This window comes from Cricetulus griseus, chromosome 6, assembly GCF_003668045.3.
Source record: "Cricetulus griseus strain 17A/GY chromosome 6, alternate assembly CriGri-PICRH-1.0, whole genome shotgun sequence".
Lineage (NCBI taxonomy): Eukaryota > Metazoa > Chordata > Mammalia > Rodentia > Cricetidae > Cricetulus > Cricetulus griseus.
In genome coordinates, this window is record NC_048599.1 from 58,837,995 (window position 1) to 58,865,897 (window position 27,903).

At 41.7% G+C, this 27,903-nt stretch overlaps 1 protein-coding gene and 1 pseudogene across 2 annotated transcripts in view; one reads left to right on the forward strand and one right to left on the reverse strand.

Annotated features, from left to right (window-relative positions):
- Window positions 1-844: 844 nt before the first annotated feature.
- Window positions 845-27,903, reverse strand: part of Nusap1 (nucleolar and spindle associated protein 1) — a 29,029-nt gene continuing 1,970 nt past the window's right edge. Inside the window, exons 2-11 of one of the 2 annotated variants that reach the window (XM_027422159.2) lie at window positions 26,017-26,085; window positions 23,177-23,320; window positions 20,773-20,929; window positions 16,712-16,810; window positions 16,131-16,240; window positions 12,232-12,410; window positions 10,435-10,604; window positions 5,702-5,818; window positions 3,456-3,564; window positions 845-1,778 (exon numbers count right to left, since the gene is read on the reverse strand). In XM_027422159.2, the coding sequence (XP_027277960.1) occupies window positions 1,682-1,778; window positions 3,456-3,564; window positions 5,702-5,818; window positions 10,435-10,604; window positions 12,232-12,410; window positions 16,131-16,240; window positions 16,712-16,810; window positions 20,773-20,929; window positions 23,177-23,320; window positions 26,017-26,085 (1,251 nt within the window). In that variant the 3' untranslated portion in view covers window positions 845-1,681. Of the gene's footprint in view, window positions 1,779-3,455; window positions 3,565-5,701; window positions 5,819-10,434; window positions 10,605-12,231; window positions 12,414-16,130; window positions 16,241-16,711; window positions 16,811-20,772; window positions 20,930-23,176; window positions 23,321-26,016; window positions 26,086-27,903 lie in introns of both variants that reach the window. The other variant, XM_027422158.2, reaches the window with a different exon arrangement.
- Window positions 20,392-20,642, forward strand: LOC113834750 (annotated as a pseudogene).

Here is a 27,903-nt window from a genome sequence, read left to right on the forward strand (position 1 = left end):
AGAGAAACCCTGTCTCGAAACGCCCCCCACCAAAAACAAAACAAAACAAAACAAAAAATCCCCAAAACAACAACAAAAGTGAGTTTGAGGCCAGTTTGAACTATCTGAGACCCTGTTCAAGAAAAAAGTTTATGGGGCTGGAGATGGCTCAGAGGTTAAGAGCACTGGCTGCTCTTCTAGAGGCCTTGAGTTCAATTTCCAGCAACCATATTGTGGCTCACAACCATCTATAATGAGATCTGGTGCCCTCTTCTGGTGTGCAGGCATACACACAGGCAGAAAGCTGTATAAATAATCAATAAATCTTCAAACAAATAAGTACATAATTTACGATGCAGGACAGCAGGGTCAAAATATCAAAAATAAATAAGGTAAAAAAAAATAGTTTGTTGTGGAAGAGAAGTGGGTGTGTAGGATGTGTAAGCACTTACTTGAAGGTGGAGGTGTCTGTCCCACCTGGTCCCTCAGCCGCTTTGCCCCAAATAAACACACAGACACTATATTAATTATAAAACTGTTGGCCAATGGCTAGGGCTTCTTATTGGCTAGCTCTGTCTTAATTATTAACCCATAACTACTAATCTATGTATTTCTACATGACCTTATCTTACTAGAGAATGCCTGGCATGTCCTATCTTCCCAGTCTCTTCATGGGGTCTCTTCCCGCCACTTCTCTTGCCTCTCATCTCCTAGTCCCACCTATCTTCCTGCCTCTACTGAGCAATCAAGTTTTTATTCATCAACCAGTAAGAAAAATGTATACACAGAAGGACATCCTTCATCACTTACTTACCTTCAATGGCCATCTAAATCCTTAGCAACTTATATTTAGAAAGACTGAATCTATCAAAGTGAAACAATATTTTTATTTATGAAAATCATAAACATTACACACAACTCAGAATCTCTACATGGCAGAGCAAGGAACTGAAAGCTATGCTTAGCTGCTCTCCTCTCTCACAGTTAATAAGAGTTAAGTCTGACAGAGGTGGTAACTTGTACAGCAGCAATTCTCATTTTGTTTGTGATGGTACCAGGGTCAAGTGTGTGGTAGACAAAGCTGTACAACTGAGGCATACACTTTGCCCTATGGCTTTCATTTAACAAAGAAAGAGCTGAGGAATTCTATTTTTAAAATATAATGAGAAAAAGTTGGCAATTACATGAAATGATCTGAACAAGGCTCCTATAAACTAAAACATGTTTTACCTTGATAAAATACTGATCCATAACCAAATTAATACGATTATTAGACTTTCCAGACTAGTGATCAAAGAGGTGGCCTCTCCTGCCTCCCCCTCCCTGTGGGTTTTACCTCACCCACAGTCTCATGCTAGGCTCCTGCTGTGGCTTCCTGCCATGAGGGAAACGCTCTTGTCCAGGAAAGGACACAGGTTGTCTCTGTTAGAACTAGCAGGACCTTGACATGAAAAACCTATGGCAAGAACCCAAACACAGGTCTCTTCAAAAGCAGAGTTGTACAGGACATCAGGTGAAAACCACTTTAGTTATGAACTTTAAGATGAGAATATATTTTCCAGAGCTATAGCACATGAAGAACAGATACTCCACAAATTATGATGGAAATATATGGTAGAAAAAGAGCTTTTGACTAAAGTAGATGAAAGTATAAACATATTTACAAAAGGAAAACAAGTTGGAAGTAAAGGAATCGACAGGATTACTGGGCTTTAGTCATAACCAGGTTTCTTCGAGCTTCCAAAACCTTTGCTTTCCTCTCCTTTCGTTCTTGCTCATGTTTCTTCCGTTGTTCTTCCCTAAGAGGGACAGACAGGTTGCATGTTAGGCTTGACCTAGATTTTCCAACAGACACTGTAAAGAATGTGCTGTTGATCTAGCATCTAGTTAAATAGCATCTGGCACACGTATGTAACAGACGTCTACAGGGCACTGGACTCCACTTACAGGATCCAACATTTGTCAGCATTGTATGCAAAGACTAGAGGCTATTATGTTAACTCAGCATTCTAAAGTCATGCATGGAACAAGAACCAGAGGACTCCTTGGTGACTGAATTCAGTGCCTGTACTTCACAAATTAGTTTTAAATGAGAATTCTTATTTCTAGAAGTCAAACACATAGTTTGGCCATAGTACTACAACTACGGTCCACTGACTAGAGACAAGAAAAATAAACCTCCAGGCACATGTTATCTTACAGGTAGTAAAAGGTCTTGGTTGAAATGGATATAGGCACGGTTATATGTATAGGGAGAGTCCCAGGCGGTAAAAATCTGATTTAGCCAAGACCAACTGCAGCCCAGAAGGGAGCATCTTAGGCCCATGCTTGATTTGGAGCTGTGTGAGGCTTCACTCTTAACATACCTAGTTTGCTTGGGAGTGGAAAATTTATACCTGCCCATACTTGAGTACTGGCATCTGCAAGGATAGTCCCATGTGCTATTGGGAAGACAGATCCCACAGGAACATGAAGCAGTATTTGGGGTGCATTGCAAACCCAGTTTGGAATCCATTTTGCTAGTGCTGAAAATACCTAACAAAATTTACATTTTTAGATAAGTTATCATGGATAGGGAGTGTTGGTGCATGCCTTTAGTTCCAGCACTCAGGAGACAGAAGCAGATCGGTCTCTGAGTTTGAGGCCAGCCTCAACTATATTCACAACTAATGAGTTTCAGGATAGCCAGGACTGCACAGAGAAATCCCCCGTCTCAAAAGAAAAAAAAAAAAAAAGATTCCCCCCAACAACAAAAAGGCTATTATGTGTTTCAGGCCCCTAGCTCACTTTTGTTTTTTAAAGATTTATTATATATATAGTATTCTGCCTGCATATATCCTTGCACACCAGTAGAGGGCACCAGATCTCATTATAGATGGTTGTGAGCCACCATGTGGTTGCTGGGAATTGAACTCAGGACCTCTGGAAGAGTAGCTAATGCTCTTAACCTCTGAGTCATCTCTCTAGCCCTTCTAGCTCACTTTTACAGAAAGTTTTAATGATGATTGACTCTAATAGTGACTTGAATATAGGTTGTTCAAGCTTGAGCTCCAGTATAACGGTTTTGAGAGGTGGTAGGATCTCTAGGAGGTGGGGCCTAGAGGAAAATAAAATTAGGTTACCAGTACAGTACCACCCTTGTTAGTGATGAATTCCAAGCCTTAGGGGATGAACTAGCTCTTCAGGGAGGAGGCTGTTAAAGACAGCAGAACACTTTCCTATTGCCTAGTCATCACTCGTGTCATTTGTCATCTTGTAACACAGCAAAAGACGCTACCATCACCTTGGACCTCCAGAACTGAAGTCAAAATAAACTGTTCTCTGTAGAGTGTCTAATAACAAGCATTTTGTTATATCAACACAAAATGGAATGGAATATGTTACTTCTGGCACTGTGAAATCCTATCCCTCACATGCTTTGGAATGCTATCTTTTGAAATGAGAAAATGTGTAATATGAGATAGTTATGTACTCACCTGGTGCGGAGATGAGGCTGTTTGTAAGTTTTCCTGTGGATGCTAACTCTGCTTACACCCTCTTTCAGAGAACTATTCTCTTTAGATTGCCCCCAAGGTTTCAGTTTTCCTAGGTTAGAAAACAGACAGTGTTAGGATGCTTTTATTCACAACTATATTGTCTCCATCTTTTTGGCTTCATTTTGTAGATATTTTCTGTAGATATTTTGTAGATGTATTTTCTGCAATGTATACTGTGTTTCTATGAGTGTGAGTACAGAGACGACAGGACTGCTGTAGAGAGCTGGGTCTTTCCTCTCCACCAAGAGCTCTGGAAACAGAATGCAAGATGCTCAGGTTTATGCAGGGGCACTCTAGCCACTCAGCAGCTCACTGACCTGTGTCTTACATCTGTGTGCATGTGCCATGCATGGGTGGGAGTCAACAGATGACTTCCTGCAGTTGATTCTCTCCTTCCAACATGGAGGTCCCAGGAATTGCAAACTCAGGCTGTCAGATTTCGTGGCAAGTGGCTTTACCTACAAGGGTGCTTACTGCTCTTTTTTTTTAAATTTATTAAGTACATAGTATTCTGCCTGCATGTATCCCTGCATGCCAGAAGAGGACACAAGATCTCATTACAGATGGTTGTGAGCCACCATGTGGTTGCTGGGAATTGATCTCAGGACCTTTGGAAGGGCAGGCAGTGCTCTTAACCACTGAGCCATCTCTCCAGCCCAATAGTGCTTACTGTTCTTATAGAGGACCCAAGTTCCGTTCTCATCCCCCATGTCAGGTGACTCACAATCCCCTATAACTCCAGTTCCAGGATATTCCAGGATATCTTCCATATTCCAGGTTACCTTCTGCCTCCCTGGGCAATTGCACTTACATGCACACAAACAGACAGGACACATAACCTAAAATCTAAGCAATTGCAGGGTAGTGGTGGCACACGCCTTTAATCCCAGCACTCAGGACCAGCCTGGTCTATAAGAGGTAGTTCCAGGACAGCCTCCAATGCCACAGAGAAACCCTGTCTCAACCCCCCAACCCCCCAAAAAAAGAAAAAGAAATTTTTTTAAGCAAATACTAATAATTAAATCTGTTATTGTTAATGTAATTACACATCAGATTGAATAAAGCAATTATAACCAAATAATTTATCTAATAGCATTTTATTTAATAGCATTTAAAATAATTTCGTATTTTGAATATTTTGAAGATTTTTAAAGATGTTCTAGTTATTTGTATGTGAATGTGTGAGTATATGCCACCTGTGTGGGTACTGTGCAGTTTATAGCTAGGCATGGCAGCTCACACTAGTAATTCCACACCTTGGGAGGCTGAAGGAAATGAAAGGCCATGAGTTCAGCGGCACACTGGGATAGAGTGGGTTTCAGACTGGCTTGGGCTACACAGTGAGATCCACAATCAAAAACCACTCTTTGCTTCCAGTCAACACAGGGTGAGAGGTTGGCTTTCATGTTCCTACTGAAGTGTCTTCCTGGTTTGTTGGACTGTGTCTGCCTGTAACTGCTGTGACACAGTGTAATGGGCCAGCCTCATGCTACTGCCATACAGCCTTCTCCACTAAAATATACCCTGTCTTTTAAAACAGACACCACAAAGATCAAACAACAAAAACCCACACACAAAATAAAGTCAATCTGATATGTACTTTAAAATAATTGTTATTGTTGTTTTTTTAAGGCTAAAAATATAAATAAAGTGAAGATCCCCTAACTCTGAAGTTCAGTCATTCTTTGCTTTGAGCAAATTTGAGGACAACTAGAATACTTGAGGCCCTGTCTTAAAATAAAGGAGCAGAAACTCAAAACCAGGATTCATACACCCTGTTTGTAATAGGCAAAGATGAAAAGGCTACACAGGCGACCTTTACACTAATATCAATCTGTTGAAAAGTTATGTTCTTGGTAAACAATTGTGTAAGCAGATCAGTTGGTTTTGCTCAATGGAAAATCCTTTTAAGTCAGGAATTCATGTGGAAGCAGGGGCAGAAATTTCCATAGTAGGACTTCTTCCAAGTTTTTTCTCTTGTCTTCCAGTGTTCAGGGTCAAATTCAGAGTCTTATGCCTGCCTGGAAGCAATTTACTACTATATACATTATAATCCTATGTATACACACACACACACACACACACACACACACACACACACACACACACACACACACTCACTCACACACAATCCTCTAGCCCTTTTGACATCTACCAGCACTGTCCTTGCAAACAACCCCACATACCTTTGTGTGGCTTGTAATTCAGGGGACGAGACAAGCTTGCCTTGAGATCAAATACCGGTTTCTTACTAGAGCCTGGAGTCTGTGTTGCTCCAGTTGTCAACTTGAATGGGGTAATAACTGAAAAACAAGCAAAACAAAAATACCAGACAAACAAAACATCAAAGAACAATTATTTCTTCTTCTTCTTCTTCTTCTTCTTCTTCTTCTTCTTCTTCTTCTTCTTCTTCTTCTTCTTCTTCTTCTTCTTCTTCTTCGTTTTTTGGGACATGGTTTTTCTGTGTAACAGTCCTAACTGTCCTAGAACTCACACTGTAGACCAGACTGGCCTTGAACTCACAGAGATCCACTTGCCTCCGCATGTCCCCTTCCCACAGTTCCGGAACTAAAGGCGTGCACCACCACACCCAGCTAGAACTTACTTAAACAAACAAACAAAAAAATTATAGAGCTTAAAATTTTATTTCTTAGGTTTGTTTTATATATATGAGTGTTCGGCCTGCATGTCTGTACCAAATGCATCCCTGTGCCCAGGAACTATTGGATCTCCTGGAACTGGAGTCATGGACAGTGTGAACTGTCACATGATTGCTAAGAATTGAATCCAGGGGGTTGGAGAGATGGCGCAGAGGTTAAGAGCACCAGCTGCTCTTCCAGGGGTCCTGAGTTCAATTCCCAGCAACCACATGGTGGCTCACAGCCATCTGTAATGAGATCTGGTGCCCTCTTCTGGCCTGCAGGGATACATGCAGGCAGAACATTGTATACATAATAAATAAATAATTAAAAAAAAAAAAAAAGAATTGAATCCAGGTCCTCTGAAGAACAGCAAATACTTATAACTGTTGTTGGTTGCTTTTTACTCTTTGGAGGGGACCCACCATCCAGCTCCTCCTCCCAAAAAAAATCACACAAAAGGCTTATTCTTAATTATGAATGCCAGCCTTAGCTTGGCTTGTTTCTTGCCAGCTTTCCTTAACTTAAATTATCCCATCTACTTTTTGCCTCTGTGCTTTTACTATTCTCTTACTTCTGTAAATCTTACTCCATGGCTTGCTCTGTAGCTGGGTTGCTGGCCCTGATGTCCTCCTCCTTCTCTAGCTACTTCTATTTATACTCTCTGCCTACCAGCCCCACCTATCCTTGCTCCTGCCATTCAGCTCTTCATTAGTGCCATCAGGTGCTTTAGACAGGCAAAGAAGCACAGCTTCACAGAGTTAAACAAATGCAGCAGAAACAAAGTAATACTCCCCAACCCATAACTAGTGAGCTCTCTCTCCAGCTCCCCAAATTATAGGTTTTAATCAAAGTTTCATTTTACCAATTAAAAATACCTACATTATGGATGAAATGTTTTTGTTCCCATCTTTCATTCCCATGGGAAATGGAATTCTAATTGAGAGAAATCATTCCCCATAAGTGGGTTTAGTGCATCATAAAGAATCCCCACAGTGTATCCCAGTTCAGTGTGGTGGTTGAATAAAGATGACACTACAGGCTTTTATATTTGAATGCTTCACCAGGGAGTAGAACTCTTTGATAGGCTTAGTAGAATTAGGAGGTATTGCCTTGCTGAAGGAAATGTGTCACTGAAGGAGGGCTTTGAAGTATCAAAAGCCCATGCCAGGCCCCGACTCTCTCTGCCTATTGCCTGCAGAGCAGACTATAGAACTCTCAGTTCTTTCTGGAGCACCATGCCTACCTACTGCCATGCTCCCTGGCAACATGAAACTGTAAGCAAGCCCCCACATGAATGCTTTCTTTTATAAGAGTTGCCTTGGTCATGGTGTCTCTTCATAGCCACAGAACAGTGACTAAGACACTTAGTTTGCCATTTGAGCATATGACTAGAAACCAGCAGCTTGGTACTTGAAGGGCCTTTTTTAGGTCCCAGCCAAACTAGAATCCTGATCTAGCCTAGAATCACTTGATTTCTTTTGTTATAAGCCTCTCAGCCTTTGGTAGTTAATTATAACAGGCAGAATTAATATGTATGGGTCATGGGCTCAAAGGTAAGAAAGAAGGGGTATGAACTAGATGAGGAACCTAACTACTGAGGTTTGTTCCCCAGTTAACAGCCCCAGAATATTCTTTTTTTTTTTTAAACAATACATGTTTATTTAGAGCAACATTGTCACAAGATCTTTTTTTTTTTTTTTTAAAGATTTTATACATATTATTTAATGTATAAAACATTCTGCTTCCATGTATATCTGCACACCAGAAGAGGGCACCAGATCTCATAATGGATGGTTGTGAGCCACCATGTGGTTGCTGGGAATTGAACTCAGGACCTCTGGAAGAGCAGTGAGTGCTCTTAACCTCTGAGCCATCTCTCCAGCCCAGCCCCTGAATATTCTGAATGGTTTGACCTTTTCTAGGATCATCCAGGAGTACAGAAGTCTTGAAATAGCTGGGGAAATGGCTCAGCGGATACAGGTGCTTGCAATGAAGCCTAATAAAACCTGAATTTGATGCCTGGAAACCCACATGGTGGTAAGAGAGTGAGTCCCACAAGTTGACCTCTGACCTCCAAATGTGTGCTCTGGCACACATGCATGTGCATACACATACATACATGAATCTTTTTTTAAGAAAAAAGAGAAAAGCTGATAGGGAGTGCCAGGGCATGACTCTAACTGCAGCACTTGAGAGGTGAAGACAGGAAGGCCTCAGCTACATGAGACCTGTCTCAAAAAGCAAATAAAACAAATGAATAGAGAGCTGAAGTGGGTTGGAGCATTCACTGTTCTTCCAGAACCTGAGTTCAGTTCCCAGTACCCACATCAGGTGGTTCACAGCCACCTGTAACTCCAGCTCCAGGGGAGCTGACAACTTTTGGTCTCCGTGGGCACCTGTACTCATGTGCTCATATCTACCCACAGATACATACAAGTAATTAAAAGAAATGAATCTTAAAAATTAATTAAGCCAGTACATTTATAATCCCAGCACTCAGAAAGCTGAGGCAGGAGGACTGTTGTGAGGTGGAGACCATCTTGGGCTACACATTCAATTCCAGGCCAACCTGGAACAGTGTAAAACCCTGTTTCAAATAAATAAATAAATAAATAAATAAATAAATAAATAAAATACATAAATAATGCATAGTATTATTAACTAAAATAGATAAAAAAGAACCAATTTCATATGGGAGAAAAGATTTGTAGCTCTAGTTACTAGTAAAAGCTATTATTTAAGAAATGTAAATTTTTGTAGCATAAAGTTAAAATTAGGATGGTGTAATTTACAAAGCCTTATTGCTACAGTTGAGCACCAAATATCTACCACATTTTATATTTCTTTCCCTTCACAAGAGAAACTACTCAGTCATGTCCAATGTGAACATTTGTGAAGGAATAGCTAAAATGAAAAGTCACTTAGTGAAACAATAACAAAGGAAAGTTTATCTTTTGTGTTAATGGCTCAAAAGCAGGAGGTGTCAGAGTGAAGGTGCTTTACACTGCCGTGAGAGCAGGAGGTGGTGTATACCCTTCAGTACATAAGTCTTGATCGTGTGTCTAGAACAAATTCTTACACTTCCAGAGCATATGGTATGTTCTGGAGGTTCCTATATGTCTTTGGGGGATAAACTGAAATATATCAATGCTATTGAACTACCATAAAAATAACTGAACATAGCCAAGTGGTGGCGGTGAACGCCTTTAGTCCCAGCACTCAGGAGGCAGAGACAGGCCAATCTCTGTGAGTTCGAGGCCAGACTGGTCTACAAAGCTGTAGAAAAACCCTGTTTTGAAAAATCAACAACAACAAAAAACTGAACATGTTTGAAACTTGAAATATTCTGTTGAGTGAAAAAGTCACAGGAAAAAAGTCAGAGTCAAATTTTATTCATGTAAAATTCAAATCTTGCTGGGGGGCGGGGCATAGGACTTTAACCCCAGCACTTACATGGGATTAAATGATACAGAGATTTTTTTTTTTTTTTCTGATTATTCTGCCTAGGCCATTTCTTCAGGTTTAGAATGCTAGGCAGAACGTTTACTGCCTGATGATAAGGCCAGATGAGAGGCCATTTAAGAAAAGAATTCCATAAACTTACTATTTTCATCTATGCATTCTCTCTCTTTCTCTGTGTGTGTTATGAGAGAGACAGAGAGACAGACAGACAGACAGATAGACAGACAGATTCAGAGATAGACACAGAGCACATATTTTGAGGTCAGGTACACAATGGCCTGGATCTCATCAATTGGTGAACTCCAGGGAGCCCCTGTCTATGTCTCCCTGGCTCTGGGATTACAATAAACTACTAACACATCCAGCTTTCTTTTGTTAGACAAAGGTCCTAGGAATTGAACTAAGGTCCCATGTTTAAAAGACAAGTGCTTTTGTTCACTAAGCCATCCCTTAGCCCTGGATCCTTGAAATTCCTTCTTCCTGTTTAGTTAGGCCATGACCCCACTAGAAACTGTGTCCATACCGATTATCATCACCAATAACTTCTCTGTCTGAAGCAATGGACTGTCCTGGTCTAGGAACCACTGTCAGCCTGACATTTTCAAGGGATTCTAAGGAGAATCTTGATGTGTGTGCCGCAGGTGTGTGAGTTTATAGTTTATGTCTCTGGTATTTCCTTCTCCAGGGTAAATGAAAAATATGTTACGACTTTTTTGTAACTTGATTTTATACATATGAAGAGACCTTAGAGAAAGAGGCATGCTTAATTTCAGAAGTTACAGGTTTAAAGTTAAAATCTTTTTTTTTTTTTTTACCTGCGGGTGTAGTCTTTAAAAAAGCCCTCTCAGTGGTCGTTAACTTGGGTGTCCTGAACACAGCCTGGCCTTTTGCAGCACTCCCAGGTAGGGTCACATGTGGAGACTTTCTGGCTGGAGTTTTGGTCAGTGAGCACTTATGTTCATTGTCTTTAGTAGCAGCTGAGAACCTGAATGCAATAGTGGAGAGAAAGATGAGTTGTTTGTACAAGAGCAACTGCAGTTAAGCTTGTAAATGAAACCACTGGGCCATAGGAGCTGGCATAGGAGCCTCAGTAAAGACTTGCTATGTTAATCACACATTCTCACACGAAAGGCTTGCTTTTGTTAACTTCCATTCTTTGTAAAAATAAGTTTTGAGGGGTTGGAAAGGTATCTCAGCAGTTAAGAGCATTGGATGCATATACAGAAGACCCAGGTTCAGTTTCTAGCACCCACGAGGTAGCCCACAACCATCTGTGACTCCAGTTTCAGGGGAGCTGACGCCGGGCAGGCCTCTGAAAGCACAAGGCACACAAGTGGTGCACATACAAGCAGTCAAATGCTCACACACATCAACTAATACATCTTTTTTGTTTTGTTTTGTTTTGTTTTGTTTTGAGACAGGGTTTCTCTATGGCTTTGGAACTTGGAACTTGCTCTTGTAGACCAGGCTGGTCTGTAACTCACAGAGATCCACCTGCCTCTGCCTCCCGAGTGCTGGGATTAAAGGTGTGCATCACCACTGCCTGGCTAACTAATAAATCCTTAAAAAATAATAAATAAAATTTGTTTCTGTATTTTCTGGTAATGTTGTGTTGCCAATAACAGACAATGAGGGGATGCCTGTGGGACTCAAGGACCAGTGCAGGAAGCCATCCAAGATGCCATCCTTTTTCCTCCTGGCAACATTAAGTCAAAGGTACGGGAGACTGTTCTACCAGAGAGGTGATAGCAACATCTGCTTCAAATGATCTCATTTAGTGGAGTGGAACAAGAATGAACTCATTCTCTGCTCATGCCAGACATGTATTTTTGTGATTGTGCTGGCTAGTTTTATGTCAACTTGACATAAGCTAGCAATATCTGAAAGAAAAGAACCTCAGTTGAGAAAATTGCCTCCATAAAACCCAGCCATAGGGTATTTTCTTAATTAGTGATTGATGGGGGAGGGCCCAGCACATTGTGGATAGTGCGCCCCCTGGGCTGATGATCCTGAGTTCTATAAGAAAGCAGGCTGAGCAAGCCATGGAGAGCAAGCCAAGTAAGCAGCACTCCTCCATGGCCTCTGCATCAGCTCCTGCCTCCAGGTTCCTGTCCTGCTCGAGTCCCTCTTCTGACCTCCTCCAATAATGAATGAAGATGTGAAAGTATAAGGAACCTCCCCCCCCCCTTTACAGCAATAGTAACTGCAACTAAGACATGATTGTACATTTTAATACCTCTGAAAACAACAGGTGTGGTAGTGTGGGTTTATAATCCTAGCAATGGGGAGGTAGAGACAGGTGGATTCCTGAGGCTGGTAAACCAGCTAGACTAGCATACTTGGTAAGTTCCAGGCCAGTGGGAGACTCTGTCTCCAAAAACGAACCATAAAAGGCCCATGTTGACAACTGGAGGTTGTCTTCTATCCAAGAAACCTACACAGAACTGGAGGGTGTCCTCTATCCAACAAACCTACACACATACATACCCCAAGCATATCTGAACACTGGTAGACCCCTTATCTAGCATACTCAAGCCCCTGGATTTAAATCCCAATGTGAATGTGTGTATACACACCTATACAATCCCTTAAGAAAAAAAAAATCTCTTTACCTGACATTCATTTTAGTTGCTGAAAGCACAGAGTGTTTGTCTGACCCCTTCAGACAAATAGTACCCTGACTTTCAGGGCCATGGGACTGGTCTTGTGAGAACTGCTGCCTGGCAGGAGTACAGGGTACAGAGAGTCTTCCTCTTGCTGGAACTGGGGTCACTAATCCTTTCTTCTCAAGCTGCTTTTGAAAGGAATAATAAGCATGATTTTAAATCTTGGTCTCAGGCCATTAAGGTAGCTCAGTGGTTAAAGGCAGAAGCCTAATGACCTGCATTCCATCCCACAGCCCACATGGGAGAAGAAAGAACCAACTCTCACAAATGGTCCTCTGATCTCAACATGCACACACACATACACACAATATAATTTCCAAAATAAGACCTTGCTCTCAAACCAGGTGGAGAGATAGATCCCTATGATCCCACCACATGCAGGGTGGAGGCAACAAGGACAGGAGTTCATGGCCAGTTTTATCCAGAGACATTTCAAGACTAGCTTAGACTACATAAAATCCTGTCTCAAGATAATAAATAACAACAACATCAATTTAAAAAAAGAAGGAGGGCTGTGGTGGCGCATGCTGTTAATCCTAGCACTGGGGAGACTGAGGCAGGTGGATCTAGTCCAGCCTGGTCTGCAGAGCAAGTTTCAGGACAGCTAGGGACACTGGAGAAACCCTGTATCAAACAACAACAACAAAAGCACCTAAAAACAAATAAATAAAAACAAAGGAAAAAAAAAGAAAGAAAAGAAGAGAAAATACTCTGGAAGTTTTTTTTTTTTTCTTTCTTTTTTCTTTTCTTTTTTTTTTTGGTTTTTTGAGACACGGTTTCATGTATTGTTTTGGAGCCTGTCCTGGAACTCACTCTGTAGACCAGGCTGGCCTCAAATTCACAGAGATCTGCTTACCTCTGCCTCCCGAGTGCTGGGATTAAGGTTATATGCCACCAACGCCCGGCTAAGTTTTGGTTTTTTTGTTTTTGTTTTTGTTTTTAATTTTTAGATTTCTTTTTTTTCCCCCCCAGGGCTGAGGACCGAACCCAGGGCCTTGCACTTGCTAGGCAAGCGCTCTACCTCTGAGCTAAATCCCACCCGAAATTTTTAGATTTCTTTATTTTATGTGTATAGGTCTTTTGCCTGCATGTGTGTCTGTGCACTGTGTGCATGCTTGGTGCCCAAGGAGGCCAAATGAGTGTCAGATCCTCTAGAACTGGAGTCACAGACATTTGTGAGCTTTTATGTGAATGCTGGGAACTGAACCTAAGTCCTCTGGAAGAACAGCCAGTGCTCTTAACTGCTGAGCCATCATTCCAGCTCCACTCAGTCCCCTTTAATTTATTGTATTTATTTTTTTGGATTTTCAAGACATGGTTTCTCTGTGTGGGGTCCTGGCTACCCCAGAATTCGCTCTGTAGATCAGGCTGGCCTCAAACCTACAGAGATCCACCTGCCTCAGCCTCCTGAATGCTGGGATTAAAGGTGTGTGCCACCAATATCCAGCTTCAGTACCCTTTTAAATTAACTTTATACTTTTTTTTAATGTTTAGTGCTGTAACTGGCTTACCTCTGTTTTGAAAAATAGTAAGCTATATAATACTAGTCCTTACATGAGTGTTTCTCAGCCCTGTCTAGAGCCATCAACTGCAGAGAGCAGCAACATTTACTTCTTAAGATATCATCAATTCAGAACTCTCCTAGCTCAAAGAAGAGTTGGCTCTGTCACCTTTTCTTACTTGAGGGAGCACTGAGGCCAACAAAGCCTGGACTGGGGACCTGCACAGGAACTGTTTCCATAGGAACCCTTTAAGACAGCTATTATGAAACCCTCACTAGGAGAGAAAGTCTTGAGCTAGCGTTCATTCTCAATGCAAATAAGGCTAAATGAATGTGGAAAACAGAACATATCCCACTGTGGGATGAAATTATCTATTTATCTGTGTGTGTATGAGTGTGTGTGTGTGTTATTTTGTGTATATATATACATATAATATTTTATTTTCATTTATTTTTAATTAAAATTTTATGACAGCACTCAGGAAAAAATTTGTCTCATTCTGTAGCACTGGCTGACCTTATAGACCATATTAGCCTCACTCATCTGCCTGCCTCCACCTTCTAAGTACCGGGTTAAAGGCATGAGCCATGACATAGCAGGATATAGTTTTACTTGGAGGGTTTTAAAAATTCTGAGGGCAGGAGGAAGCAATTTTAAGAATGATGTGTCAAACCCAAATAAGTCCATTCACAAAATACAGTCATATGATCATAGCTATATTCTGCATAGTGTTAAATTATTTAAAATTTTGCTAGGTGTGGTGCCTCATGCCTACAATCCTACTATTTAGGATGCTGAGACAGGTGGGTCACTGACAATTATTTTTGTTTGTTTTTTTCAACACAGGGTTTCTCTGTGGAGCCTGTCCTGGAACTCACTCTGTAGACCAGGCTGGCCTCAGACTCACAGAGAGCCACCTGCCTCTGCCTCTGCCTCCCAAGTGCTAGGATTAAAGGTGTGTGCCACCACTACCCTGTAGCCACAGACAATTAAAGACAGCCTTGTAACAGGCTTTTTGGACCACCAGCCTCCAAATCATGACACAGAGACTTAATATTGTCCCAGTAGCTCTTATAACTTATGTTAACTGGTTTCTCTTCATCTGCATTTTGCCTCAAGACTTTACCTTTCCTGCATTCTTCTTCTTCTTCTTTTTTTTTTTTTTTGGTTTTTCGAGACAGGGTTTTTCTGTGTAGCTTTGGAGCTTATCCTAGCACTCGCTCTGGAGACCAGGCTGGCCTAAAAACTCAGAGATCCTCCTGCATCTGCCTCCCGAGTGCTAGGATTAAAGGCTCACGCCACCAACGCCTGGCTGCCTTTCCTGCATTCTGTATGTCCTGTTTTTTAATGCTTTCTCCATGTGTGTCTGTCTGGTGGCTGCCTGGCTGCCCCCGGGAGCAGCTCCCTCTTTCTCCTTGTTCTCCCTTCTCTCTCTTTTTTTTTGGGTGGGGGGGCTTTTGAGACAGAGTTTCTCTATGACTTTGGAGGCTGTCCTGGTACTTGCTCTTGTAGACCAGGCTGGTCTCAAACTCACAGAGATCCACCTGCCTCTGCCTTGTGCGCCACCACCGCCAGGCTCTCCCTTCTCTCTTGAACCTATATTTCTCTTCCTACTTCTGTCTGCCAGCCCTGCCTATCCCTCTACTGCCTAGCTATTGGCAGCTTTTTATTAGACCAATCAGGTTCATTAGGCAGGCAAGGAGAAACACAATGTAACACATCTTTGTCTAATTAAACAAATGTAACACATCTTTACATAGTTAAATATTCCACAGCACAGCCTTGACTACACAACAAAAAGGCAGATAACAAAGTTTAGTCTGAGAACATGAGTTTTAAGAATTAACAAGAAACTGGGCATTGTGGCACACATCTTTGATCCCACCACTCAGGAGATAGAAGCTGGTGGACCTCTGTGAGTCTGAGGCCAACCTGGCTTATATAGTGAGTTCCAAGACAGCAAGAGCTACGTAGTGAGTGTCTGTCTTGAAGAAGAAGAAGAAGAAGAAGAAGAAGAAGAAGAAGAAGAAGAAGAAGAAGAAGAAGAAGAAGAAGAAGAAGAAGAAGAAGAAGAAGAAGAAGAAGAAGGGGGCAGGAGAGATTGCTCAGTGCTTAAGAGCACTAAATATTCTTCCAGAGGACTTGGGTTTAATTCCCAGCACCCACATGGCAGCTCACCACTATCTGTAACTCCTAGTCCAGAGGATCCAACCCTGCATCTCACCTTCATGGGCACCAGGCAGGTACATGGTACACATATTTACATGTAGGCAAAACACTAAAACATTCATATGTACAAAATAAAATAAATGAATTAAAAAAATATTCATTTTGTCTGCATACCGTTAGTTCATTAAGTGAGTTGTGTTCGTTCAAGTGTTTCTTTTTTCTCACAATATATTCATCAATGGATTCCATTTTCTTAAAATGAGCCTCATGAAGCCTCTTAAAGTCTAGAATGTATCACAATATGAAAAATAGTAAGACAGAAATCCATTTTAACCTTCCCTGTGTTTATACCAACATTTGTTCCCTTTACTTTCCTGACATTCAACTTTAATACCAACTAACACATAATCTGAGAACACTCGGCTTTTGGAAACTCAGGGGAAGCATGTTCACCTGAGAAATCATCAAGCATTCACCATCTCCCTGACCAGTTCCCTGATGTCTGGTTTTGGAGAACAAGAGATTTGTCTTTTCCACCTCAGTTAGTTAAAGGGTCTGAAGTACAGCCATCACCACTTTACACCAAGAAAGTCAGCCTGAAGGTCAGGTGCCCACTATCCTAAAGCTAGGAACCTGGAACAGTGGAACATGAGCCCTGGTCCCCACACCTGAGATTTTTGCTTTTGGGAACCACTACCTATTCAAGAGGAGTCTGGAGGAGGCCAACTCACTGTTTCCTTGAGTACAAAACTTACTTGGTGTAGAAGCTGCAGTCCTTTTATTGTTTCCAAGTTTGGAAGACCCATCCATGGATAGAGATCTTTTTCCCAAAGGCCTCTTTGAATCTTTATTGTCTAAATACACAAATATAAAACAAATAAAAAAAACATTTTTCCATTAAACTCTGTTGACTTAAATAATCAAATATATAAAAAACTTCTAAGAAATATCTGTATTTGAGCACTTGCCTAGCAAATGCCAAGGCCCTGGGTTCCATCTTTATTTATTTATTTATTTTTGTATTATTTTGGTTTTTCTAGACCAGGTTTCTCTATAGCTTTGGAGGCTGTCCTGGAACTCACTCTGTAGACCAGGCTGGCCTTGAACTCACAAAGATCCATCTGTCTCTGCCTCCTCAGTGCTGGGATTAAAGGTGTGTGCCACCACTGCCCAGCCAGGTTCCATCTTTAGTACCACAAAAACTAGACAAACAAAAAAAGGGTAATATTTTATCTGCTTCTACGTACTATGTGTAATATATTTGGTCTTGTGAGAGGCACAGTTGAACAGGAAGTGTGTCTGAAGAGCCTTTAGTAATGGCAGGTATTATTCAACCAAACACACCAATTAAGAGCTGCTACAGAGAAACCCTCTCTCTCTCTCTCTCTCTCTCTCTCTCTCTCTCTCTCTCTCTTTGGTTTCTTGAGACAGGGTTTCTCTGTGTAGCTTTGGAGCCTATCCTGGCACTTGCTCTGGAGACCAGGCTGGCCTCGAACTCAGAGATCTGCCTGCCTCTGCCTCCCGAGTGCTGGGATTAAAGGCGTGCGCCACCAACGGGAGAAACCCTATCTCAAAAAAAAAAAAAAAGAAAAAAAGAATATGGACTTATGTTCTTTGTACAAGAACACTCTTATTTAAGAAACACACAGATTGGGCTGGAGAGATGGCTCAGAGGTTAAGAGCACTGGCTGCTCTTCCAGAGGTCCTGAGTTCAATTCCCAGCAACAACATGGTGGTTCACAACCATCTATAATGAGATCTGGTGCCCTCTTCTGGTGCACAGGTATACATGGAGACAGAATGTTGTATACATAATAAATAAAATCTTTAAAAAAAAGAAAGAAAAGAAACACACAAATAAGGAGCCAGGCAAAGAGGTACATGTCTGTAATCCCAGCACTTGGGACAGCAGAACAAGGATTTCAAAATATCCTCCGTCACATAGTGAGTTACAGACCAATGTGGGCTAGATAAAATCATGTCTTTAAAAAAGGACATCAAACAAAACAATAAAAGAAGGGGCTGGGGGGCTGGAGAGATGGCTCAGAGGTTAAGAGCACTCACTGCTCTTCCAGAGGTCCTGAGTTCAATTCCCAGCAACCACATGGTGTCTCACAACCATCCTTTATGAGATCTGGTGCCCTCTTCTGGTGTGCAGACATATATGGAAGCAGAATGTTGTATATATAATAAATAAATCTTTAAAAAAAAAAAAAAAAAAGAAGGGGCTGGAGAGATGGCTCAGAGGTTAAGAGCACTGACTGCTCTTCCAGAGGTCCTGAGTTCAATTTCCAGCAACCACATGGTGGCTCACAACCATCTATAATGAGATCTGGTGCCCTCTTCTGGTGTGCAGATATACATGGAAGCAGAATATTATATACATAATAAATAAATAAAATCTAAAAATAAATAAATAAATAAATAAATAAATAAAATACACACACTCCTCAACCAAAGACACACATGTAATAGTAAAGACACACATGTAATAGTAAAGACACACATGTAATAGTAAAGACACACATGTGTAGCTTCTCTCAGAGTTCAGGGGAAAGTGTGTGTGACAGAGACACAGAGTAAGGGAGACAGGAAGAAGAGAAGGAATGAGGAAAAACGAAGGGGAAAGTTGTCAAATGTTAACAGTTGGGAAACCTGAGAGACATTTTGCGCCACATTCTGGTGGTCCCTGTAATGGCCTTATCTCCCTAAACCCTTCCTGTCTAATCTCCAGGAAGTCTCAGGGCCCAGGCAGATTTGCCAAGGGGAACCCAACACAGAGATGACCCATGACAACTGTCAGGCTTCCTAAGGAATAAAACTAGAGAGCACAAAGTGCTGTCAGGATGGACCAACTGAGTCCTCTGGTCTTCTAAAACTTAATTGAGGGTGCTGGAGAGGTAGCTCAGCAGTTAAGAGCATTGTTGCTGTTGGAGGACTTGGGTTCAGTTCCCAGCTCACAACCATCTATAACTCTAGTTCTAGAGAATCTGATGCTCTCTTGAACTCTGAAGGTACTAGGCATGTATCTGGTAAACATACATACCTGCAAGTAAAACACTCTTACACATAAAATTTAAAAATGTATTAAAAATTTAAAACAAAGAAACAAAAACCTGTTAGTTGAAAAAATTTAAGGAAAATGTATTTTATTTATTTATTTTTGGAGATAGTCTCTCACCATGTTGTCCTGGCTGGCCTGGAACTTATTCTGCAGACCACACTAGCCTTGAACTCTAAAAATCCACTTTATCTTCCAAATGTTAGGACTAAGGAAAGGAAGACAGGCATTCACTATATGAAAGGTGGGTGTCATCACGTCCTGGGTGAAGAAGCAGGCAGTGACTGCATCAGTCTACAGTTATGCAGAGGGTCACAGAGAACAAAATGGGCTCTCCTGTCACCAAGGAGAGACTGACCTTCCCAAACTCTCCAGAAACCTCTTACTCTGCTCTGGATAAAAGTCATGGTTAAAGATGTAGTTCAGTCATTGAGCACTTAGGCAGCAACTCAAGCTCCTGAGTTTGATCCCAGGACCAGATAACAAATGCTAAATATGACTGAGTGGTCTTCTGCATTTATTTCTAGGTTTTGCTTTGATTGTACTACATGTGAAAGTTCCAAGTGTGGCTAGGGTGAACTGCAGTCCTCTGAAGATAAGTTAGTTCACAAACTCTAACACCTGTGATGTCAACTCACTTAAGGAACTGGGTCTCTAGATATTTAACCAAACAGAGGTTGTTTGGTAGGTAGTAACCCAACAGGATGAGTGTCCTTAGAAGAACGGATTCAGATAATCAATCCCAGAACCCTTAAGGCTGAGACAGGGAGACTGGTGAGTTTGAGGCCCGTGTGGGTTACAGTGTCCTCACAGTAGCTATCACCAGGCAAACGAATTAAGACAAATGTTGTGTGATAACAGAGGCAGAGAACAGAGCACGTGGCATCAGGCCAAGGAACAACAGACAGGCATAGCCACTACAAGGCAAAGGGAGCAAAGAAGGTACCCAGTATCTTAGGAAAGCATGGATTAGTGACACGCTGACTTTAGATTTACAGCTCCCAAATATAAACATTAATCTATTTCTGTTCTTTTTCTTATTTTTCAGGGGATTTTTTTTTTTTTTCATTTTTTTGCTGTTGTTGTGTTGTTGGTTTTTGAGACAGGTCTTCTCTCATTATGTAATTCTTGCTGTCCTAAAACTCACTCTGAAGATCACACTGGCCTCAAACTCACAAAGATCTGCCTGCCTCTGCCTCCTGAATGTTGGGATAAAAGGAATGTGCCACCATTTATGGCACAATTTCTTTATGTTCAAACTGCCTTGTGCATTCCTCAGAAACTAATACACATGATACCCTTGGCAACTTCAGTTGGAAAATACTAGTTAGCACTTTCTGTGCTTCGCTGGCCTAGAGAGCAGGCAGTTTCAACATGCAGAACGACACTGGCGAGTTCGTGGACCTGTACATGAGGCGGAAATGCTCCGCGAGCAACCGCATCATTGGAGCCAAGGACCATGCATCCATCCAGATGAATGTGGCCGAGGTTGACAGGTGCACAGGCCGGTTTAATGTCAGTTTAAAACCTATGCTATCTGCAGGTCCATTGGAAGGATGGGCGAGTCAGATGATTCTATTCTCTGACTGGCTAAGGCTGATGGAATTGTCTCAAAGAACTTTTGACTGGAAGACATGGGGGAATAGTTGTCATAAATAAAAATGAGAAAGTACAAAAAAAAAAAAAAAGAAAGAAAAAGAAAAAAGAAAGGAAGGAAGAAAGAAAGAAATAAAAAGAAAATACTAGTTAGCGTACCATCGACCCCACATTTTCCTGAGGAAGCTGCACTCCCATCTTGTTGGCTCTGGTCTGGCAAAGAAGGAACTTTTGTAGTAGTTCTGAGGTCTTGATTTTCCTGTTTTCCTTGATTCTGTAATGTAGTAGGATCACTTCCTTTCATCTCAGAATCATCCTGCAATAAATTTTGAAAGAAAGAAAAAAAACAAAAAACAAAAGAGTAATTGCTACCTTCTAAAAACAGGGTATGAAAACAAGGTTTGTGTGTGAGGTGGGGGCCAGTAAGAAGAACAATATGGGAAGAAGACTCCTGAGTGGTTGATTTGACGCAGTGTTCCGAGACTAGAGTTCCAAAAATGGATATAATAGAGGTCACTAGAATGAATGGGAGATTTGTTCCCTATGGATAACAATTAATACTAAGACATAGCTTCATAATCCATGGGGTCATAAAACTAAGCATGGTAGCCAGAAAGAATCTGGCAGTAGAAAAAGCTGAACATGAAGTAACCCAAATTAATCCAAAACCAAATCCAAAATGAACCTGAGTTTGATTCCTGGGGCCCTACATGGTGGAAGGAGAAAAACACCCCTGAAAGTTGTCTTCTATGTGCCCATCCCCCACCACATCCCCTCCCTCCACATGCAAGCCATGGCACAACCCCACCACATCCCCTCCTAATACAACAAATAAAAAAAAAATTTTTTTGCCAGGCGTTGGTGGCGCACGCCTTTAATCCCAGCACTCAGGAGGCAGAGGCAGGCGGATCTCTGTGAGTTTGAGGCCAGCCTGGTCTCCAGAGCAAGTGCCAGGATAGGCTCCAAAGCTACACAGAGAAACCCTGTCTCGAAAAAACAAAAAACAAAATAAAAATTTTTTTTGGAGGCTGTCCTGGAACTCGCTCTGTAGACCAGGCTGGCCCGGAACTCAGAGATCCTCCTGCCTCTGCCTCCCGAGTGCAGGGATTAAAGGTGTGCACCACCAACACCTGGCACAACAAATAAAGTTTTTAAAATGTTATTAATGGGCTGGAGAGATGGCACAGTGGTTAAGAGCACTGGCTGCTCTTCCAGAGGACCTGGATTTGATTCCCAGCACCACATGGTGAGTCACCATCATCTGCAACTCCAGGTCCAGGGAATTCAATGCCCTCTCTGGTCTCCAGAGGTACAAGGAATGCACATGGCATGTGATACATATGCAGGAAAATAGTCATACACACAAAATAAAAAAGCAAATTTTAAAAAAGTAATTAAGGCTGAGCACAGCGGGACATATAGTGATGGTTTGGAAGAAAATGGCCCCCATAAGGAGTGGCACTATTAAGAGGTGTGGTTTTGTTGGAGGAAGTGTGTGTGTGTGTGTGTGTGTGTGTGTGTCATTATGAGAGTGGGCTTTGAGGTCTCACATGCCCAAGCCAGGCCCAGTGTCACAGACTCCTTCTGCTGCCTGTGGATCAAAATACAGAACTCTAGCTTCTTCTCCAGCACCACGTCTGCCTGCACAGCACCATGTGCCACCATGATGAGAATGGCCAGACCAGGAGCAAATGAAGTAAGAGAATTTAAAACTACACTTCAGGTTGGTTATTCTTTCATATTCATTGCAGACTACCTATGTGAACAATATGTGGACATTCACATTTATTCAATCATTTTTTATATGAATTGCATGTGGACGTATTTATGTGTGGGTATGCATACTATGGATGTATAAATGCCAGAGGAGGGCATTGTGTATGTGTGTGGTGTGTGTGGGGTGCTCTCTATTATCTCTTTGTTCCTTTGAAGCAGGATCTCTAACTGAACTTGCAGATCTTGTTTTTAGATTAGACAGGCAGCCAACAAGCCCTAGAGATGCTGTTTCCACCACCCTCAGAGCTAGAGTTAGATGTGTGCATGAGACCACATCTGGCTTTCACATTGGTACTAGGATCTAAACTCCAGAGCAGCAAGTACTCTTTTTTGTTTTTTGTTTTTCGAGTCAGAGTTTCTTTGTGGCTTTGTAGGCTGTCCTGGAACTAGCTCTTGTAGACCAGGCTGGTCTCAAATTCACAGAGATCCATCTGCCTCTGCCTCCCGAGTGCTGGGATTAAAGGCGTGCGCCACCAACACCCAGCTGCAGCAAGCACTCTTAACCCCTGAGCCATGGGCTTTTTAATGGGTATTTAATTTGTATTTAACACTTGTAATTTAATTTGTATTTAATACTTGTAACTTCTTCCCAAGTGCTAGGGACAGGGTGTGGTGGGGAGTACAGTAGACACAGGTCTGTACTTTTGAGGAGCTTGCAGCGGGTAGTATATTTCCAACCATCAGGCTCATAAGAGAAGGTAAAATGGAAGCTCACTAAAAATATGCCAGCTATAGTAGGTTATGGTAGTTATTGTGGCTTCTCTCCAGTTTGTACAGTTCCATTCACCTGGAAGTCAGGAATTCCATGGACTGTCTTGCGCTTCCTTCTTGTTTTGGTGGCATGAGCAGCAGGTTCCCTCCCAGCTTGCTCCTTACGGTTAATGAGTATCTCAGTCTCATCACAGGAGGATGCAGAAGACTGATTCTCATCCTGGAAAAGAAGGAGACAGTATAAGCCAGGTCCTGTATGCATGGACACTAGCAATTGCATACTAAGCCAAAGAAACTTGTCACAGATAAAAATAAGGAAAGAGGGCCAGAGAGATGGCTCAGAGGTTAAGAGCACTGACTGTTCTCCCAGAGGTCCTGAGTTCAATTCCCAGCAACCACATGGTGGCTCACAACCATCTGTAATGAGATCTGGTGCCCTCTGCTGGCATGCAGGCAGAAGACGGTGTACATAATAAATAAAATCTTTTAAAAAAAATTAGGAAATAGCACTTGCATTTTCATAAACTAAAAGAGTAAAAAGTTACTACATGAATACAGTATGGTCAGAAAGCAAAACATCCAAAACAGACCTGCTTATATAGGAAATCATTGTTAGCTGGACGGTGGTGGTACATGCCTTTAATCCCAGCACTTGGGAGGCAGAGGCAAGTGAATCTCTGTGAGTTTGAGGCCAGCCTGATCTACATAGTGAGTTCCAGGACAACCAAGGCTGCACAGAGAAACTCTGTTCCAAAACAAACAAACAAACAAAACAAAGAAAGCATTGTTGATGGCATATATATATATATATATATATATATATATATATAAGAGGGAAGGTTCTTTTCATTGCTGAATATCTAATATTATTAGCTATATATATATATATATATATATATATATATATATTATTTTTTTTTTTTTGGTTTTTCGAGACAAGGTTTCTCTGTGGCTTTGGAGGCTGTCCTGGAACTAGCTCTTGTAGACCAGGCTGGTCTTGAACTCACAGAGATCCGACTGCCTCTGCCTCCTGAGTGCTGGGATTAAAGGCATGAGCCATCACCGCCCGGCTATTAGCTATATTTCTTATATTTGTGTGAGAAGAAGAAAAAATTGGTTGTTCTCCCATACCACAAAGAATCTGGATGGATTATAGCTATTTTTCAGTACTAGGGAGCAAATCTGGGTACTCCATATGCTAGGCAATTACACTAGGAGTGAACTTATCCAGCCCTTTTTTTTTACTTCTTGTTTTGAGACAGGGTGTCATTAAGTTACCCTGGCTGAATTTGACCTTTGATCCTCCTGTCTCAGCCTCCTGAGTGCTAGGTTACGGCTATGGTCCCACCACTTGGGTCTGATTTCTTTTTTTAGATAAACTTATATATGACTATGCCCAGCAAATATAGCTTAAAATACTAACTACAAGATTTGGAAATTATGTAGTTCAGTGGTAAAACACTTGCCTAATATGTACATGGCCCAGAGTTTGGCCCTCAGCACCTTGGAGATAGAGCAGGTGTCACATACAAAAACAACTATGAAAAGCAATTGTTTCTCTCACCCTTGCTTATTCTTAACTGCTTAAGTTCAGTAGGTTCTTCATTGGTCTCTAGGGAATCCTGGCATACTCATTCATAATTTTAGGGCTTTTATGTTAAAATTCAGTTTATGGCTGGCGGTGGTGGTGGTGGTGGTGCTGTAGCTTTGGAGCCTGTCCTGGAGCTCGCTCTGTAGACCAGGCTGGCCTCAGACTCACAGAGATCCACCCGATCTGCCTCCCGAGTGCTGGGATTAAAGGCCACACCCAGCTTTCTATTCTCTGGGTCTCTCTACTGGTCACTGTCTATGTTCTGTTATTATAGCCTTAATTGAATCATCTCTGTTTTGCCCTCTTATCTTGATTCTATTGATGGTTTACTCAATAAGTTATTATTAAGTATGTTTTTTTGTTTTGTTTTTTTGAGACAGGGTTTCTCTGTGTGGTCATGGCTGTCCTGGAACTCACAGCGATCTGTCTGCCTCTGCCACCCAAGTACTGGGATTAAAGGCATGAGTCACCACTGCCCATCATAAAATATGTTTTGTTTTTTTTTCTACCAGCTCCATTCTTCCTTCTTTTTTCTTTCTTTTTTTTCAAGACAGGGTTTCTCTGTGTAACCTTGGCTATCCTGGAACTCACTCTGTAGACCAGGATGGCATCAGACTCACAGAGATCCACCTGCCTTTGCTTCCCAAATCCAGGTATTAAAAGCATGTGCCACCACCACTACCAGGCTCCAGCTCCATCATTCAGGTATTTTTCTTCTACTTATCTTAGTATTTTTTGGGCTGTAGCTTTTCCACAAATGTTTGGTGACCTATAATCCTAGATACTTGGGTAAGACAGAGTCTCAAATTTGAGGCCAGTCTGGGCTACATTGGAAGACCTTGCCTATAAACAAACAAACAAATAAATGGGCCTGGAGAAATGGGTTGTTGTTCTTTCAGTAGACCAGTGTTCAATTTCCAACCCCTACATGGCAGCTTATAACCATCTATGACTCCAGTTACAGGGTATCCAACTCCCTGTAACTAACTGGTCTAGAAGAGCTAGTTCCAGGACAGCCTCCAAAGCCATGAGAAACCCTGTCTGGAAAAACCAAAAAAAATAAAATAAAAAATTCAAAATTGGGCATGGTGGTACATATAATAATAAACATCACATCTTTTTCTTTGTTTTTGTTTTCTTTGAGCTGGGGTCAGTGTCTGACCTAGTACTCTAGTAGTCTGTGCCAGCTCCACCTCCAAATAGTAGGTTTATAAGTATGTGCCTTTACACCGGCTACTGCATCTTAAATCATCACTAATAAGTATTAATTGCTCATTAACTAACAATATTTTACCAGCTAATAATTGGCAAAGAACATCACTCACCTGATTTAGATTCTCTTTCCTTGTTTCTGCATTCAGGTGGGCTTTCAAGGTTCGTAACAACTTGTCTGCCTGTAGAAAAGAACAGCTCATCATTACATTCAAAGTCAAACAGGTAGGAAAACTATGTCAGACACCTCTTTTCCTCTGTTTATTGAAGGTGCTCTGGTTGGGCTGACAGATTAGAACACAATTAAATTTCACACCCCAGGGGCAAAATCAGGTGAAGAAAAAAAGACATAAAATGGGTATATGACAAAGTTTTATGTTGTGGGCTCCATAGGACCAATGTCAGCAGCAGGTGATGGGATGCCCCAGCTTTAAGATGGCTGTCCTGGCTGAGGCTGCTGACACTGTGAGAATGGAGAAGACAGTGTCAAACAGAGAGGACAAGATGGAGAAAAATAAGGGAAAGAAAACAACAGGACAGATGAGGACTAAGTTTAGCATGGCTGGAACACTGACCCAATGGAGAAGAGGGTGAGAAAAAAGTTGGAAAGGTAAGCCAGGAGGTGGCGCACACCTTTAATACTAGCACTTGGGAGGCAGAAGCAGTTGGATCTCTGTAAGTTCCAGGCCAGCCTGGTCTACTGAGCTAGTTCCAGGACAGCCAGGGTTAATACACAGAAAAACCCTGTGTGTGTGTGTGTGTGTGTGTGTGTGTGTGTGTGTGTGTGTGTGTGTGTCAGGGGGTTGAAAGCAGTTAGGATCCTAATTTTGCTAGCTAGGCCTGCCCTGTAGGCTTCTTGAGTGTAAAACTTCGTCCTTGTAGCAAAGAACAGTCTTTGAAGAGTTAGCTTCAGGACAGCAGATGACCAACTCTATGCTTAGGAAATCAAAACTGTGGCCTGGACTGTAGAGATGGATGAAAACCTACAAAGGAAGTAAGTCAGCAGAAATATCAAGTTGACTAGGGAATCTGTTTTGGGCCAGAGTTTCTCTTGTGGGCGGTGGTATCCTGTAGTGAGGGTCTTACAAGTCCTTGGGAAAGAGGGAAGTCCTGGACTCACTTTCCATTCTAGGACAGTTTCCCTATTCTTTTTCTTGAAGATAAATACTGATCTGTCTAGCTTTCCTTTTTTTTTTATTTTTAAGATTTTATTTATTCTGTATACAGTCTTCTGTCTGCATGTGCTCTGTAGGCCAGTAGAGGGCACCAGACCTCATTCAAGGTGGATGTGAGACAAATGTGGTTGCCAGGAATTGGACTCAGGACCTCAGGAAGAACAGCCAGTGTTCTTAACCTCTGAGCCATCTCTCCAGCTCCCATGGCTTTTCTTTCTTAAAAGGTCAAATGTAGTCAGGTACAGCAATTCCCTGAGATTTCTAGGCGAACCTGGGCTACAGAATGAGACCCTATTTCAAAACAATCAAACATCAAGTATATTTATTAGGTTCTTTTTTCCCTATTACACTGAGGTATACAGTTGAGGGTCAAACACTTTTTACTTTTTTGTTTTGTTTTGTTTTTTTCGAGACAGGGTTTCTCTGTGTAGCTTTGGAGCCTATCCTGGCAGTCACTCTGGAGACCAGGCTGGCCTCAAAATCACAGAGATCCACTTGCCTCTGTCTCCCAAGTGCTGGGATTCAAGGCGTGCACCACCAACGCCCAGCCCAAACACTTTTCTCTCAGAGTTTGAAGCCAGTCTGATCTACCTAGTGAGAGAATGAGGAGTAAGTGAACACTCCTCCATTGCTGGTGAGAGTGCAAACTTGTACGACCAGTTTGGAAATCAGTATGGCAGTTTCTCAGGAAAATGGGAATCAGTCTACCTCAAGATCCAGCAATTCCTCTCTCGGGCATATACCCAAAGAATGTACATTCATACAACAAGGAATATGTTCAACTATGTTCATAGCAGCATTGTTTGTAATAGCCAGAACCTGAAA